Here is a 19,522-nt window from a genome sequence, read left to right as displayed (position 1 = left end):
TCAATATCTTGAAAATTGCTTCGATGTTAATAGTGTGTGAAAACGACTATTGTCATCCTCTAAGAATGTTTCAATAAAGAGTTTAGAATCTTGTAACCATCTTTGGATATAAGCATAGTGTGTTCGCACATTAGTGTATAAGTCCAAAACCGGGAACCAAAAGTATGCATACTTGTGTGTATACAAAATGGTTGAAGGAGACTGGGTAAGTATGCGTACCCGTATGCATACTGGCGGAAGTTCACGTTCGTGAATTTCGGCTGAGTTTGAAAACCTTAAAAACTCATCTGGTTACCTAAAGTACGCATACCCATACGCATACTGGCGGAAAGTTCACGTTTCTGAATTTCTGCTGAGTTTGAAAACCAAACCAAACTCAAATCCGGTTACTTAAGTACGCATACTCATACGCATACTTAAGTGGCTTACTTTGTAAAATCGGTTGTGTACATAAGCTTAAACATTTATTAATAAGGAATGCAATCTTGCAAACCGTGGCTATAATGTTCATGTATTCATTCGAGTGAATCAAACAGATTTTTCTTCAATTGTGTTCTTGTATAATTCTATGAGAATATAGCAATTGAACAACTCTTTAACTAGTTTCATTTGAGTCATTTGAACTAGTTATGGTTAAGATGAATAAGGTTGATATGAGAGTAATCATATGGCTAACCTCGGTTAATTATTTGTGAACCAACATGGTGTACACGTTTGGGTACGATTACATAAACCTAAATGAGGGTACATTTCATTTGTGTGTAACAAGCTAAGTTCGATCTAACGGTTGAAAGATATTAGCTTGGTTGAATCAGGTTTTTCATCTAATGGTGAATATTGAATGCTTTGTTACCAAGGTAACTTGGATTGCAAACCCTAATTTGAAAACTGTATAAAGGAGAACTCTAGCAACTGGGAAAACTAATCCCCACACCTCGTGTGTGTTACTAGTTGCATAACTAGGTTTATTCTCGAGACCATATAGGCTAACAACTTTAAGACTTCATTGGGATTGTGAAGCCAAACCCAAGAGTTGCGTGATCTGATCTTGTTGTTTCTATCGTGATTGAATGCAATCGTAAGATTGGCTTGAGATTAATTTCTCCGATAGGCAAGATAGAAAAGTAATCACAAACACCTTCGTATCATCGTTTGTGATTTCACAATATCTAGTTTCGCTGGTCGATTAATATTATTGTGAGGTGATTGATAATACTAGGTTATTCTTCGGGAATATAAGTCTGGTTTATCAATTGGTTCCTGTTCACCTTGATTTATCAAAAGACTGAAAAAAAAACTCTTGGGTATTTCTGTGGGAGACAGATTTATTCAATCCTATAGACTTTTCTATGTGATACAGATTTGTCTATCAAGTCTTCGAATTTGGGTCGTAGCAACTCTTAGTTGTGGGTGAGATCATCTAGGGGAATCAAGTGCGTAGTATCCTGCTGGGATCAGAGACGTAAGGATCGCAACTGTACCTTGAATCAGTATGAGATTGATTAGGGTTCAACTATAGTCCAGTCTGAAGTTAATTAGTAGTAGGCTAGAGTATGTAGCGGCTTAATACATTGTGATGTTCAATCTGGACTAGGTCCCGAGGTTTTTCTGCATTTGCGGTTTCCTCGTTAACTAAATTCTGGTGTCTGTGTTATTTCTTTTGCGCATTATATTTTGTTATATAATTGAAATATCACAGGTTGTGCGTTAAGATCAATCAATTAGAATATCCAACCTTTGGTTGTCGATTTACATTGATTGACACTTGAACATTGGTCTTTGGTACCGTTCAAGTAGCTCCTATTATATTCAATCGGGCTCGCAGATTTGTATTTGCGATTGCGGATTGGATTAAGAGTTAGAGATATTAAGCTCCTTGATATATTTTACTCTAGATTGTGTCTGACTGTCTAGTTGATTCTCTAGAAAGTATATTGGAGTAAGTCCTCTCAGATTTCCAAACGAATTGTTGGGTGTGGTTGTTAGACCCCCACATTTTCACTTTGAAATGTGAAGATTTGTTGTATTCTTTTCTTCTTTTTTTTCCCCAGAGTAGGAGAATGATTTCTATTGAAAAGAATAATATGGATACATGGATATCATATCCTTTATATACATGTAAAGAGAAACCCTTTTGCTTCTAGTTGCGCCCCGCACCCATGGGCCGTAGGCCCTACAACATATTTTTTATTATAATTATAGTAAATAACAGTGTATCACAAGGAGCTGAGCTGGGTCCAACATCTATCTGAATAACAAGCTCTAATAATTACCAATTTTTACATTTAAGTTATGACCAGCTATGATGTTTCCCAGTTTGTTCAAGAAAGTCACGATATCTTCCCCAAATTCACCAAGGGTGGACAAGGCGAAAACTCCGAAACTATATCCGTGGGAACTGAGTTTATCTCGATATTTATGACGCTTGCAAGAAATTGCAGCTCAGCCTAGTGTGAAGGTATGGACGCATCCTCCTGTGAAAGATGAGACACCGGTGACATCAAAGCAGATATATCATGACCGTTATCCCAGTTATAAACATGGATGCCAGCAGGTCTCAAATAAGCTACTTCTTTTCGTGCAGGAACACCTACTCGATAACCAACATCTGCCAAGGTGTCACGTACGAGGTCATGGCGAAATTTAAGTCCTACATCGCTGGCACAGTGTAAGGAATGATCACCAAAAATATCAATCTCTCATTTGCAATTTTAACAACGACCACCTTCTTCAAAGTTTCGGTTTATTTAGGTTAAACATTTTATAAGATGACAATTTAGGCTTATTTAGACATTATTAGATTAAAAGTTTAGTTTATTATTATATGATGGCATTTAAAAATAAATTTTTGAAGAATAACTATTTTCGTCGTTAATCACACATCGATACTTCGATACTACCTCTATATCAAATATCAACATAAATTCAAAATCAGTGTTGGTTAAATATTAGTGTCTTGAAAAATATGCCAAAAGAGATTGAGATGAATGAAGCAGATGAGGCAAAGAGACCACCTGATCTTCGAGATACTGATTCTAATTCTTCACCAAATCAAGTATGTAACTAGTCGAATCTTGCTACTACGGATGTGGGGCTTATATATTTAGCAAAACAATCTAATTTTCAATTAGGGATTTCTTTTGCAGACAAGATTAAACAAAATTTATCTTCATCAGAGAAATGGAGTGACGAAGTGTTCTTGACGTATTTAAATGATGAGTTTGAATGGGATTGCAAGATTGCTAATACTGGGACCATGGAAGAAAGAATTGGGGATGATGATATTCCTTCCATCGACTTGGATCTAGATACTAGGCGTAGATTGAGTCAACCATGGAAGCAATGTTTAATTAGCAATGTTCTCGGTAAAACAGTGGGTTTTAAGTTCATTCAAGAAAAAATGAATGCTCCGTGGAAACCCATTAACCAGGTGCATATTTTATATTTGGGGAAATACTTTTTCTTATTCAAACTTTCTGATATTAAGGACCTTAGGCTAATTCTTATGGGCTAGATTGAGCTGCTAGACTGGCCAAAAAGTGTGAGAAAAAAATTAACACCACTTCTCTCTCCTAGCAAGTGCTCGCAGTTCAACTAGCAACGAAATTGAAACACTGAATGATTCAGCGCTGAAAAAGTGACCTTAGCGCCGAACGGTTCAGCGCTCACAAAAATCACACTGATCACAAAAGTCACCAAATTCGATCTGACGGCTGAAATTTAAAGCGCTGAACCAAACAACGCTGAAAAAGTGACCTTAGCGCTGAACGGTTCAGCGCTCACAAAAATCACACGGATCACAAAAATCACAAAATCTGATCTGACGGCTGAAATTTAAAGCGCTGAACCAAACAGCGCTGGGCAGTGGTCCTAACTGACATAGACTGCAATCTAGCTGCTAGATTAGAAGAGCGTATGACTTAGCCTTAAGAAAGCCTTATTAGATGGTATGTGGTTCATCAGTGGACATAATTTAGCATTAATGAAATGGATTCCTGGATTCAAACCTTCGGAGGCAGTGTTTACTGAAATGCTTACTTGGATTAGGTTACTAGAACTTCTAGTTGAATATTTTGATTAGAATATGTTGTTTAAAATTGGGAGCAAAATTGGTAAGACTGTGAAGATTGATGTAGAATTTTAGCTAGGGAAAGATTCGCAAGACTTTGTGTAGAAATTGATTTGGTTAAACCATTGGTCCCTATAATCAGAATTTGTAATGTTATTTAATATGTTATGTATGAAGAAATCGATTCAATTTGTTTTTCTTCTGGGAGAGATACTCATAGTACATCCACTTTTCCTTTCCCCACATCAAAGAAAAATGAAAATTTTGAAGCAGAGCCGGGCCTCAGGGGGTGCAGGAGGTACGAAGCACCGGGCCCATCTCAGGCCAAGGCCTTTTTTTTATGCACAAAACTAAGCCCAGTTATAACTTATTTTTAGCCACGTCTTCTTTCTCTTCTTCCTTGACTTCTTCCACGTCTTGTATCGATTTGTGAGGGGAGATTTCTTAAGAATTCACAAATTTCTCTCAAAACAAAACCAAACCACGCCCATCCTTCTTTTGTCTTCTGTTTGACACAGATCGATTGATAAGGCTATTCAATCACTCTTATTTAGTGAAGTAGGCTAACAATTAACACCCTCATCCTTCCTCTTTCAAGGATTCAATTCAAGCTAATCGATTATTATTATTATTTTTTATGAAAATGTAAGACCAGTAATGGAATTTTAATTTTGTATGGTACCGAATGTTATTTTTGATTTAATTAGAAAGATTTAAGGGTTTAGTAATTAGTGATGATTTCATCTTGTTGTCTAATTTAGGTCAATTTCACCTTGATCATGTTTGAATTTTGATCTGGTTGTATAGTTTGGTAGTTGGTAAATCTTTTGTTCATTTGTTGATTATTATTGCTTTGGTGTACATGAACCAAACTATGTGATGTGGGTTTGACTGTTTGAGTTTGGATTGTGGAAGAAATCTATGTTGATGAGGCTGTGAGTTTGAATTTGGATTGCTACTAGCCTACTGCTTGGTTCCGTTTTTGTTCGCGGGTATCCGGAGAATTGGCTTTAATCAGGTAATAAAAATCATTAGTTTGTTTGAAAGATGGTTAAGAGTTTAAGAAAAAAAAAGTCTGGTCATGAGAAACTGTTAAAAACGAGAAAACAGCTAGCCTTAAAGGAATCACAAACAGGAGCTTTAAATAGATTTTTTGTTAAGATTCAACCTATAATAGTTCTACATTCAACTAAAAATGGAAATGTTGTTCCTAGTTTGGACCATAATGAAATAGAAAATGATCCCAACCTCATCGACAATGACCGTGAAGAAGTGCCTAACATAGTTGTCAGTGAAAATGAAGAGATTTTTGATAGGGAAGATGATGGTAGACTTGGTAGTGATGACGTAGAATATAGGGATGTTGAACTTGAAGCTCCACTTCCGCTCCCCCAAGTACTTTTTAATATATATGATCGTAGATATTGGGAAAATCTTGACACGGTCTCTAGAGAAATTTTAGTGAAAAATGGTCCACTTAGAGACAAGAATATAAGAAAAGGCCCCAACGGTAAAAGATCTAGATACTTCTCTTCAACCTATTACACTAGAGTTTTACCTAATGGTGAAGAACATGATAGAAAATGGTTGGTATATTCAAGTTAAACATTAACAACATTCGTGGTCAAGGATATGATAATGGGGCTAATATGAGTGGGTGCAAAAATGGTATACAAAAGAAGTTGTTGGCTGTGAATCCAAGAGCAATGTATACACCTTGTGGGGATCATTGTTTAAATTTAACACTTCTTGATATGGCATATTCTTGTAAGGGAGCTACAGATTTTTTTGAAACATTGAATCAGATTTACAAGATTTTTTCTGCATCTACAAAACGGTGGGATATTTTCAAAGAACATGTGAAAGGTTATACCGTCAAACCATTGTCGGATACGAGATGGGAAAGTCACATTGAAAGTGTGAAGGCATTTAGGTTTCAAGTTCGAAAAGCATTACTTAAAGTAGGAGATAATGGTGATGACAAGGATACTGCAGCTAAGTTTAAAGCAAAAAACTCAGCAAAACATAGTGTTGAAAATTTTGAGTTTTTATTAAGCATGGAGATTTGGGATGATTTGTTAAATGTTGTAAATTTGGTTAGTAAATCATTGCAGTTTAAGGATATGCTTATCGACGATGCTATGCGCCAAGTGAAAGGACTTCTAAAGTATTTTCAAAACTATATATAGAGACAAGGAATTTGGGAAGGCCTTAACCACTGCAAAAGATATTACTAATCAATTGGGAGTTAAAGATGATTTTCATGTGGGTCGTATAATTCATAGAACACAATTTTTTGATGAGATTGGAACTTGTGAGGAAACAATTCAATCAGCTGAAGAATCTTTCCGAACTAAGTTTTTCTTGCAGATTGTTGATCAAGCAATTAGTTCACTTGAAAGACGGTTTGAGCAATATAGAGCATGTGACGACATATTTGGTTTTTTGTTTAGTTTGGATACTTTAAACTCAATGGATGATGATCAGTTGAAAGCTCGTTGTGATAATCTTGAAGATGCTCTAAGACACGAGGAAGCGTCGGATATTGATGCAAACGATTTGTTTGCCGAGTTGAAAGTTTTAGGTGAAGTATTACCAAGGGAAATAACCACAACAGTTGGTATATTTAATTTCTTAAAACATCAAGGTAGCTTTCCGATTACATCTATTACGTACAGAGTACTCTTAACAATTCCAGTTACAGTGGCATCGGCAGAAAGAAGCTTTTCAAAATTAAACATACTGAAATCGTTTTTGCGTACTACCATGGCTCAAGAAAGACTTAATGAGCATAGTCTTCTTGACGACGTTGATATTGATTCCTTAATTGATGATTTTGCAGCAGTGTATTCAAGAAGGCTAAATTTCCGCCGATGATCTTCTGAATGGTATATATGTCGAATTTGATATTAATCTTCTGAAGTCTTCCATTTGTATTTTTGGTTTGCTAACAACTTTAGTCTTTATATGTCTTTCAGGTACATATATTTTGGTTAACTAACTCACAGATGGGAGAACTTGAAGACTTGAAGTCATTTACAAAGATACGGACGATAAATACTAGAAAAACTAGTCGACAATCTTTTTTTGGATCTTTTTTTTTGTGTTGAACTAGACAATATGTATAAAAGCGATGCTTATAACTGTAAAGAACTTGTTATGTTTATGCTAGCAATATATATATATATATATATATATATATATATATATATATATATTAATCGTCTTAGTTTCATTTTGTCATTGCTATTCGAAATTTTCGGGTAGAAAACAAAATTTGAACGTAAAAAGGCCCTGCGATTAGGTTCGCACAAGGCCCTAACATGCACAAGATTGGCTCTGTTTTGAAGGTATTCTCTTCAATCAATCCACCAATCAACGTCACCAGGTTGAAGCTGCTAATGAATTTGGGGGTTGGATGTTGGTTGCAAATAGAAAGAATTGCTAGAAATATGCTGGTGTTATGGACAGTCCTGGAGGAAGAATAAATAATACTAGCAACAAACCTGTAATGGATGGTAATACTAATTCTAGAACAACCGGGGTTAAGGATGACGAAAGTGGGCATAAGCCTAGATTGAACAATTTGCATCCTCCAGTATGCAACAGAATCAGACTGTTAAGGACCTGGCAATTTCAAATGAAACAAACATTTAGAATCCTCAAAGTACACTTGTAGACCCTGCAAATGGACAGTGGAAAACGAATCAGATGTCTGGATTAGGGAGAGTTAACCATTAACTATAATGTGATAGTAGGAGTAACCAAAATACATAAGCTTTTACTCCAAGCTCCGCTCCTGAAGTTTTCACTTTCTCTGCTACTAACAAGTGTGATATTCTGAACCAAACTGGTGAGCTTTACTCATCTTCCAAACATTTTTTGGAGGACCTTCAAAGACATCTTAGTAATAGAACAGACTGTGAAGGACATGAGAAATATGTAGACAAAAATAGTAATAAAACATCGATAGCTGCACTTCCAAATATTAACATGGAGCGATCTGCACCACATAATTTTTCCTCCAGTGAAATCTTCATATAGAAAGATGAGATTCAAGAATATGGCTCGGGGACATCGTGCTAAAGGTGGGGTTCATCAGGTTAATGGAAATACCATCACGACTAAGCGAGTAAAGCGAACTCACGAGTTTCGAGATATTGATAAATGTTGGTTGGGATTTAGAGGAGAGGTTTCAGGTTACTCTAAGGACATGACTGTATACAAAATCAATCGACCACAGTGCAGTGAGATTACGTCGCAACCACCATGTCAAGGTGAGACAAATGTCTCAGGATAAGAAGATGGAAAATCCGACAACTCAGTTGTACAATAAAGGTAGTGGTATGGAATTATAGAGGTGCTAATGAGCCATCTTTTGCTAGAGTTGTTAGGGATCCCATTCATGTGCACGAACCCTCTATATTCGCAATTCTGGATACTTAATTATATGAAGCTGCTTCTAATGATATTATAACTACTTTGGGATACGATCGTGCTAAAATTGTGACTTCTCAAGGTTATTTTGGCGGTTTATGGATGTTGTGGGAATCTGATGATGTGGATGTGCTAACGATTTTCAGTTTCTCGTTAGGCCATATATGTTGTTATTACACCTAAGTTTGGTAGACCTTGGGTGTTATCCTCATTATATGCAAGTCCAAATCCTATTATTTGGAAAAGTGTTCGGTCTGAAATGCAGAGTGTTGCTGATATGAACTGTGCTTATGCTGCGATATGAGACTTTAAAGCCATCTCTCATGTTTCTGATAAAAAAAAGGGGTGATCCTCCTACTTATTCTACTCTGATCGAGCTTAATTTTGTGATGACTAACTGCAGTCTTATAGATCTTCATGCTGCTGGCCCCCACTATACTTGGAATAATAAATAATTTTCTAGTCGGAATATCTAGGGCTGCAGAATAATCGGGTCGGTTCGGGTTCTGGCCCTGCCGACCAGCACACCGTAGTAGTCGGTTATTTTAGAGGCAACCCCAAGTAAGGTAAAAGTTAAGAATAGGGTCGGTTTTGAACCGACATATCTCGGCACGAGTCGGTTAGATTCGGTGATCGGGTCACCGATCTGAAGTAGAACGATGAGGCAAATTAGAGGCAGCCAGAACAGAACATTGATAGATCAATTTTAATAACATTCCTGCAACGATTATACACAACAATGAACGATTGTACACATCGCAATAAGAATTCTGAAAAGTTAGAAACTTCCCAAATTTCACCAATTATTCAATTAGGATTTCTAATTAAACAAACTACAGAAATCAACAATTGAGATACCAAAAGTCAAAATCAAACTAAACCATAATGTTTGATTAAACCCGATTTGAAGAAACCAGAGAGATATAAAACCCCAGATCTCAATTTTGAGAAATTAATAAAATCAATCAATAAAGCCTTCCACTTTCAACTTAAATCAACAAACACTTGAAGAAGATGAAAGTATTTTGATGTTGCTCGACTTGAATACAACTAAAATATTATGTGGTCACCGGTTTAACGGATTGCTTCATTGAATCACTATTTCTTGTTTAAGATATGATATGGATGATTTATTCTTTTTTGGTGATCGTGGTGGTGATGTAAGAACTAAGAAGCAGATGGAAGTAACTTAAAAAAGAATGGATAGAAGGAGTTTGTCCTGGTCCGAAGAGCGGAGAGAAAAAAAGGTCGAAGATGACCTAGTAAACCGTCTGTTTGGTTGTTGTTTGGTCACGGAAATTATTGTTTGGTCATAGACTGGACAACATCCGCGTGGGATGACATCATGGATTTTGTTATTGTCTTTTGGTAGTGGCAGAAATACTCTTTTGGGACCAGATTTGTTTTCTCTCTCATCTCTTTTCAGATTTACTTTTTCTCTTTTTTTTTTTCTTCTTTTCCTTTTGCTTATGAAGATGATGAATACGATGATGATAAAGACGGCAACGACGACAATGATGAAAATAATTATTCTTCTTTCGTTTTTTCTAGGTTTTTGACAATGAAGATGATGATGAACGATAAAGATTTTTTATGTTCTTCTTCTCTACTACTATTGTTGTTGTTGAAGATGAAGATGATAACGATTTAAAGAATGAACTCTATTTTTAGATCTTTTTATTATGTGTTCATTCGAAAAAAATAAACTCTGATTTTTGTTATGTGTTCATGTTAAAGAATGAATTCTGTTTAAAATCTTGAATTATTAGGTGCTCATTCAAAAGAATGAACTCTGTTTTTTATGAATTTTTATTGCGTGTTCATGTTAAAGAATGAACTCTGTTATAGGTTTGAGTTAGTTAGTTTTTGAACTCTGTTTTCTGACTTGATTTACCGGTGTTGATTAGTTGGATGTTCATTTGAAAGAATGAACTCTGTTTTCAAACTTGATTTAGTGCTTTTGATTAGGTGTTCATTCAAAAGAATGAACTCTGTTTTTTGTTCATAATAATGAATTTTTTGTTGTGTGTTAATTTTTAAGAATGAACTGGAATCTATGAAAAGCATTACCAAACACCTGACAGTTCATCAAACAAAATGAACTCCTACAAGAAAATAAGTAGGAAGCTCAGAGTTCGTCAGAGAGCATGAACTCAAATAATTATTGAAATAGAAAAATTACAGAAATTAATGCTAAAATAATACAGAATGATATTTTTGTCCATTTTGTATTTTCAAATAATTATAGACCAAACATGAGAAGCCTTTTCCCACTTGACCAAATAGTCTAGGGACCTGTAGTTGCAGGAAATCCTACACTACACCCCTCATATGATTTCATTATTAATCAACTCATTTTTAGGTTTTCACTCTTAATTTTATTGATCAATCTTTGAATGTTCTTACAAGAAAAGATAAAGAAATCAAGAATCACCTCTGCTCTAGACTTTCTCTCTCCTATTTACTTGTTTCTTACTCAAAAAAGATCTCCCCCTTCTTTACAACTTGAACGACTATTTATAAGGAAATACATAGTGGATGACAGCTAATCTGTCCTTTATTTTCGGGTATGGTTTGCGACATTCTCGCAACCTTACAAATGTTAATTTCGCAAGCTCTCTAATTTTCGCAGGACTATCACATCTTTCTCGTGATCCTAGCTGACGTCGTTTATCGTATCATTTCTGAAATTGTTCTGCTACGCTGTTGTGTTGTGTTGTTGATAATTTCGCTGAGATATTGTCGTTGCGAGATTCTGATCCTACATATTGCCTATTCTCATATCTTCTCTGCAAACTAGAGAATGATGTGAGAAATGCCGCAGCTGTTCATCTTTTCATATTCTGCATTTATCACACGTATTCTTTCTTCCATTTGTTTCTTGACACGTCTTCTGTAACCGCTGCTTTTCAACCGCTCACGTCTTTTCGTCTTAATGGTTTTTATTTCTTCGAGTAAAAAAAAACTGCTTTATATACTCTTCTTACTCTTCTTTCCACTTTTCTTTTTACTTTCTCTTCTATTTTTATTCTCTCATCTCTGCAACTCTGTTATTCTTCTGCAAGTTCTGTTGCTGTAATTTTTTTCCCCCTTCAATCCTCTTACTTTTTATTCATTCCCATACTCTATATTCAAATATGGCTCCAAGTGGTCATAGACATGAGAAGAATTTAAAAGATGTCCAAAAAGATCTTGCTGATAAAGGTTTCACACTCTCCACCAATCCTGGTGAAAATGCCAAATCAATTCTTTCTGTCAAACTTTTCTCTGATCAGTATTGTGATGATCAATCAATCATAATTTCGCTAGCTCAGATTCTCGCAGGTCTCCCTATTCCTCTTTATGACCCAGATCTTCCTTTATTTTATGAAATTCTCGCTCACTCGGGATTTTCGCGAGCTATCTTCCAACTGAGTGGGGACTGCATCCGTCTGATGCTAGAGTTCGCTAACCGTGGTGCTGGTAAAAGATCTCTATACTCCAAAGAACTTAGGTATCCTAAATTCGCAAACCTAGAGATAATTGCTGAGAAATACACAATAGCGAGTTTCTTTGAGAACTATGAACTTATCTCCATGAAGAAAGAGAATACTCGCTGGGGTATTCGCTTAAAAAGGAAAGATAACATTGATGAAGCCAAAATTCTCATGCAAGATATTGACTGGCATTCTGGTAAAAACACAACTCCTCGCCAATCCAAAGATGATAAATGGTGTGTTTTTCCTTTAATGCTAAAAGGACCCTACATTGCTGGGTCAAATGTTCTTCCTGCGAATCTCGCTGCTTATCAACCTTGGGTTTTCTCTTGGCCCGAGAAGGAGAAAGAGGTATGTTTCTTCCCATTTAACTCACTTTATATTTCTTTATTGATTTTTATTATTCTGTTCGCTAACTCTTGCGACATTCCGCAGATCCAAAAACTGAAAGATAGTTATAACAGGACTGGGAAAGCTAGTACTCTGTTAGCTCTTCGCTCATACACAGATGAGGTAAGAAATTTTCTTCAATTTTATCTTATGATTTTAAACAGTATATTGTTGCTTCCATTTCTTATTTCTATCTGTGTGTGAAGATTATTGCTGAAGTAGAAGAACCTGTCAATGTTGCGAAGACTGGTGATAAAGGTAAAGGTGCTCTTCGCAGGGAAAAATCAATTAGTCCTCCTTCAAAGAAAAGGAAAGTTCGTTCTTCTTCTCCTTCAAATATTCCTCCTCACGGAAATTCCGAAAGTGACAAGGGTGATGAGGACAATGATGATCTTGCCGCAAGTGAAGATTCTCCACCTGAATCTTCTATGGCTAAGCTCTCTGGCCTCTTTTCTGATTCTCTACAAGGAATGGGATATAGCCAATTCGCAAATATCTGCAAAGATCTCGCTACCCTTTGCGATGTCCCTTTACTGGATGGTGATAACTCTATTCGTGGAGTTTCTAGATCAGTGACTCCCGACTTCTTGCATTCTCTCAATAGTCTGGTATACTTTTATCCTTTTACTTCTTCATTGTCATAACTCAAAATTTCTTTCTATATTAATATATTTTTTATATTTTCTCGCAGGCTGGAAAAGTTTCTTTTGTTGTTGCCTCAGATCTAGAGAAAAGACGCGAAAATCTTGAAAAGAAGAATATTCAATTTCGCACAAAGAATGAAGAATTTGAAGCTGAAGTTAAAAGTCTTCGCGAAAAAAATAGACAATTAGAAATTGATTCTTCTTTGTATAAGAACAAAATCTCTAGTCTTCAGCAAGCTAATAATCAGCTTTACGGTATGTTACTTTTCTCTTTTCCCTTTATTCATTCATCCTGTCGTTTTATCTTATTTAAATGATCCTTTTTGCAGACATTTATGGTCTTTCTGATGAAGCTACCCTTCTTCGTTCATTTCCTAATGCCTTAGATAATAATACCCTTCTTGAGCGTCTTAACAATTCCTTAAATAGCTTCTCAAATGATAGAATTTCGTCTCTTTCTCTAAATGAGCTTAGATCTAAATTTCTCCTCTTAGAAATTGACCATAGATCTAGTTTAGGCTTAGCCAACCGATTTAAGCGTCTCCTTATTGATTCTAAAGAGAAAACCAATGAGTTAAGAACCAAAATTAGCGGTCTCATAGATGATAAGGATCGTATCTCTGATCAAGGTGCCAAGGCTTTGGCGAAATTCCAAGAGGCTCTTCTTGAAGTTCAACTTGAATGAGATGAAGCTAACCGCAAGAACATCGAACTCTGCGAAAGGGAAAATCAAATTCGTTCTCGTCTTCTTATAAGTAGTGAGGATGAATTCGTTTGGGCTGCGAAAATCTTAGATGATGCTAGAAAAAATTTAGGTGTAAATGTTAATCTCCAAGTTGAGCATACAGCCTTGATTAGAGATATGATTTCTGACAGAGAAGGTTACTAACTGCTCTTCTTTACTAATCTTTTGCTTCTTATGAATTTTCATCAAGTTAATAATTGATTGTCTTTTGCTCGCAGATTCTGAAAATAGATATCGTGAAAAGATTGAAGAACTCGAAGTTTAAAAGGAAGAACTCACAAATAATCTTTCTTCTCGCAACGACAAGTATTCTAGATTAAAGAATCAAATCAAGATCACTGTTGCGAATTTTAAGAATGATGCTATGCATTCTCGCAATCAAACTATCCAAATGGTTTGTGACGATCATAATATTCCTCATTCTGATTATCCTTGTCTCTTGGAAGAGATCCCACAGAATATTCCCAGTCTGATTATTTTTGATAGCGAAGCTGATGATGAAGAATCTGATGGTGATGAAAGTTCTAATGGTGATGAAGATTCTGACGCAGATGAAGAAGATAACAAGTCTGATGAAGATAATGAAGGATCAACTAAGAAGTAGTCTTTGTTTCTTTCTTTGATTCTCTGTAATACTTGTACATTTATTCCTTCTTTCTGTATATTTGTGTTTCTTTCATTTTGACCTGCATTCATTAAAACAATTCTTCCTTGCAACACAGTTAATCAATATAAACATTAATTTTTGAATCTTTGTGTAAATCTATCATATGGAGACAAATAACATTTTCTAATTTCATTCATTCCCATACTTGCCTATGTTATTTGAATACAAATGAGAGATTTAATAATTTTTTCTTATTTTATGCCTCAATTTCGCCGTTAATTATGTATAATTTCGCAATCTTGTGCGAAGTGAATTTTGATTCTTTTCAAAATCTCATTCCTGTGTGGTCTTATTTTGCCTTCCTAATTAAAGGTCTTATTATGCCACCTCTTGTCATTGCGACAAAATCGCAGGACGTCCTTGCACTTTCATGCAAAAACCTATTGATCTTGCCTTAACTTTTTTTTTGTATTATGGCCTCTTCAGGAATGTTGCGACAATATGACAGGCCTAAATATTCTTGCGAAAATGAATCCCCATGACATTGTCGTCTTGCGACGAAATCGCAGGACGTCTTCGCACTTTCATGCGAAACCCATTGATCTCGTCTTATCCTTTTCTTTTGTATTATTGCCTCTTCAGGATTGTTGCACAAATATGACAAGCCTTAATATCCTTGCGAATAAAAAGCCTCATGACATTTGCGTCTTAAGACACTTATCAGCTCCCTAATGGAGGGTGCCGCCCTTATCTCCCCCCTGGTTGCCCCTTCAAGGAGGTACTTCTACCATACAAGGTTAGCTCCTCCCATCCAGTCTTAACAACAACCAGTTGTTTTCGCAGCCTCTTATCCCTTTTACCTATAGGGCTTATGGTTACGAGACTGCACCCTAAGTGGGGTTTTCTTCAGGCCGAGTGCAGTATAAGCCAAGACTTGTCAAGAATGGCAAAGTACGCTTCAAACGTCCCTGGCACTCTTGACTCAACCGTGTACCTCGGCGCCTTGATCAGATATGCACTCCTTGGGAGAGTCCTTATTACCTTAGTCGCCCAACCTAAGTCATATGCTTAAGCTGAGAATCCAAGGTGCCTCTCCCGGATGGGCTTTATTGACCCCAAATCTCCATGACTCAGGTTCCGGTGGCGGTGTAGCCTTTCCCTGAGCCATGCAACAGGTACCCCCTTATATGACGTACTTTAGGTCTTACATTTGCCTCTTGCGAAATTGTATTCGCGAACTAGGGTGTACGCCATAAAGGTTCGCCCTTTCTTTTTGTCATTTTTCTCTGATTATCTTCTGTAAAATTCATTATCTCTGCGAGAGTCTCGCAATCATCATATTGTATTGATTTCGCAATCTCAATTTTGTCATTCAATCAAATGTATTTTTGAGAATTTTACTTATTGCGAGAGTATCGCAACAACTTAATCATTCATACATTTCTTGTTTTTATTACCTTTGTCATCCTCTGCTTCTTTATTATTTTCTGTACTTTCTACTTGCTTCCTTGTAGTGGTATGTTCATCATTTTTATTCTGAGCTAGCATTAGTTTCGCAACATCTCTTCTCCTTTCTTTCGATTGCATCCACCATCAACCTCTCACTTCTTGTGTATCTTTGATTTTGTGTCGCCAGTTTTCCTTCTTGTTTGCTCTTCCTTCGCAAGATTCTATCTCAGTTTCGTAACACCTCTTTCCTTCAACCCAATCTCCCTTTATGATTCCTACACCACTGGGGTGAGGGAATTTGATGCACTGGTGGAAAGTTGAAGCTACACCTAGAATCCCATGTAGCCAAGGTCGACCAATTAACGCATTGTAGGGTGATTCTACATCAACGACACAGAAAAGATTTCAGAAGATATTCCCTTCAATGGAATTCGCATAGTAACCTCCCCTTTAGGCTTGTTAGCAGTACCATTAAAACCATATATCTTATATGTTGATGGTATAAGATCATCATCTCTTCCACCCATGTTTTATAAGTATGATAAAATAAGATGTTCACAGAGCTTCCAGTATCGATTAGAATTCTATTAATTGCCCATGAATCTTCAGCTTCATCATCCTCATCTTCTTTCGGTTTTGGATTAATTTCTAATTTTACTACCAATGGATTGTCATGCACCTCTTCTCCTTCGGAATTTCTTCTGCGGTAAAAGAAATGATCTGTTTCTGCCATTCCTCTAGTGGCGAGATTTTCGCAATATTCATAATTTCTCTTCCATCATTATCTCTTGCGAACACTCTACTCAAAACATTATCATGAAAATCTTCAATTGTCTTATATGAATGTACGATAGAGTGACAGAATAGATTTTTTGCTTTTGCACCAACTTCTATGAAGAATGTTTCCTTCTTTTTCATCGTATTCACTTTGTGATGCTCTGGTGGTGGTGGCAGTGGTTGAGATTGTGGATGCCCTACCAAAAGTCGTTTAGTTTTCCTTGATCTATCATTCTCAAAATAATTCTTTTTACATTTCTGCAATCATTTGTTGTATGTCCATGAAAATGATGATAAGAACAAAACTCATGGTTCTGTGGTTTGGAGGTGGTTCCGTTCCCATGTTCCATGGTGTTGGTATATTTCCATCAAGATTATAGCTTCCCATATTTCCACACTTGCATTTAGAGGGCATCATGATTTCTTCCCATACTACCTTGTGACCTCCTTGTCCTCTATTATAGTTTTGTCTTTGACCTCCATAAGTTTCTTGTGGTTGATCGAGTCTTTGAATCTTGTTATTTCCACCACGATTGTAGAAATTTCTTTCTCTTTCATACTCTTCTTGATCTCGGCTTCCCATAGCCACCAGTTTCTGTTGATTGTTACTCGTCACCTTCTCTTGTTCTACTTGCGAAGTATTCGCTATGGTGTTTATTAGCTTGGGTAATAAGCTTGCATTTGCTGTTTGTGAGCTGGTGTTCGCAACTGGATATGATTCCATTTCATTTTGCCTTTCCTCTAGAGCAATGTATTCTTCTTGAAGTTCTCGCAATTCAGTCATTGTGATCGTATTCTTAACTCTGAAAATTTGGGCATACAATAGGTTTGTTGCAAACATAGCATTGATAAATGATAATATAAGATATCTCTCATCTATACGGCCAGCCATTTCGCTACACATAGTTCTCCACCTTTTAGTCAGGTGCTTCAAACTTTCGCCAATCCTTTGTTTTAATCCAAACACATCTTCTATACCAGGTCGCGAGGAATTATTACTTATATATGCCCCCAAGAATGTAGTCTGCAAATGATTGAAGGATGTTATTGTGTTCTTTGGTAGACCTTCAAACCATTTTAACGCCTCTCCTGTTAAGCTGGATGCGAAATACTTGCACAATACGGCATCATGATTTTCCCATTGTAACATGCACCTCACATAGGATTTAATGTGTTGAATTGCACAAGTTGTTCAATCAAAAATGCTGGTTAATGCGGGCAAATTGCATTTCGGTGGTATTCCTCCTAATTGTACTTCCCTTGTAAATGGAGTTTTCGCAGCTTCTTCTATTGCTTCATACAATTGTCTTCTGCATACTTCTCCTCTATTATTTAGCATTCCTCTCATTTCTTCTAATTCTTTCAAGATTTGTTTATTTACACCTGAATATTGATCCATTGGTCTTTTTAATTTCGCCTCTCTTCTTCTGCGTTCATATCTATCTTCTCTTGCGAAATTTTGCATTTCTTCTTCATTATCCTCATCTCGTCTTCTTCTGCGATTCTCTTCCTCATCTCTATCTTGAATTCGCATATGATGATGCCTTTCATTTTCCCCTCCATGATTTTGTTCATTTCTTATCAATCCATTCGTTGTCTTTCAGCCATTCTCTGTACTCTATCATACTCCTCATTGAGATTACCGTTATTCCGGTTTTGTGTACACCTTCTTTCTCGATTGTCGTGATTGTTCTGGCGAATTGTCTCCTGAAGCTCTTGTTCTTCCATTTCCGCTCTCAATCTTTCACGTTCGCAGACCAAACGTGCTTGTTCAGCATGATGTCTTTCAATTTCTTCTTCAATTGTCTGTTGATTTCTTTGATTTTCTCTTTCATGTAAAATTCTTCTTCCTTCCTCCCGATTTCCTTCGCCATCTTGGTCATTTCGTCCCTGACGTTGTCCGTTCTCTTGATTTCCACCATTTTTCCCATCATCAAAAGTTTCATTTTGTGGAACGTAACAATCATCAGCTCTTTCTCTATTTTCGCGATATTCTTCATTAGGATTTGATATTTCTTATTGAATATTGTTTCTAGCATTGATTGTGGGTGAGTTTCGCCTCATTTCTCTTGTAGTCGATCTTGAATATGATTTTGTAATACTTCTCGATCTTCTATTCTGTAGTCTTATATTCTCCATCCTTAATTCGTGATTTTGCCTTGTTAGATTTCCACGTTCTTCTGCCTCAGCTCTTCTTTCTTCATTTATTCTTCGTCTCAACGTTTCTAACGCTCTAATTTCCTCATCTCCATGAATTATTCCTTCATCTGCTTCTTGATTTCTCTCTTCCTGTCTATAATTTCTGTTTTGTTGCTCTTCTTCTACTTCTTCTGCCGAATTTGATTGCCAAGTGTGTATACTCACCCTATCATAATCTGTATTCCTCCCTTGAACTAGTGTTTGTTGAATTGGTGATTGAATTTGATTTTCTCTATTACTTCTCATTCTAGTAGATTCTCCCATTTCACTTCTTTCTCTCCCATCAATTCTCTTGATTCTTCTAACAGTAGTCGGTTGTTCGGATGTATTTCTTCTTCTTGCCATTTCTTCAATGTTAACAATATTGCAAGAAATTATGGAAAATTCTTAATCAATCACTCTAAATTTTCACAAATCTCAATATTTTCAGCTTTTTCTAGAATAATCTTCAATAAGTTCCCTGTTTCTAGCGCCATTATGTAGTTGCAGGAAATCCTACACTACACCCCTCATTTGATTTCATTATTAATCAACTCATTTTTAGGTTTTCACTCTTAATTGTATTGATCAATCTTTGAATGTTATTACAAGAAAAGATAAAGAAATCAAGAATCACCTCTGCTCTAGACTTTGTCTCTCCTATTTACTTGTTTCTTACTCAAAAAAGATCTCTTCCTTCTTTACAACTTGAACGACTATTTATAAGGAAATACATAGTGGATGACAACT

General features: G+C 36.2%; 1 protein-coding gene across 1 annotated transcript; it reads left to right on the top strand.

Annotated features, from left to right (window-relative positions):
- Positions 1 to 2,965: 2,965 nt before the first annotated feature.
- Positions 2,966 to 6,946, top strand: LOC113312871. Its single transcript, XM_026561605.1, has 6 exons — positions 2,966 to 3,059; positions 3,147 to 3,430; positions 5,032 to 5,087; positions 5,284 to 5,579; positions 5,699 to 6,236; positions 6,355 to 6,946. Exons 1-6 carry the CDS (start codon positions 2,966 to 2,968, stop codon positions 6,944 to 6,946), a joined length of 1,860 nt encoding a protein of 619 aa, XP_026417390.1.
- Positions 6,947 to 19,522: the final 12,576 nt, after the last annotated feature.

The sequence above is a fragment of the Papaver somniferum genome, chromosome 9 (genome assembly GCF_003573695.1).
Source record: "Papaver somniferum cultivar HN1 chromosome 9, ASM357369v1, whole genome shotgun sequence".
Lineage (NCBI taxonomy): Eukaryota > Viridiplantae > Streptophyta > Magnoliopsida > Ranunculales > Papaveraceae > Papaver > Papaver somniferum.
This window is presented reverse-complemented; position numbering and strand designations above follow the sequence as displayed.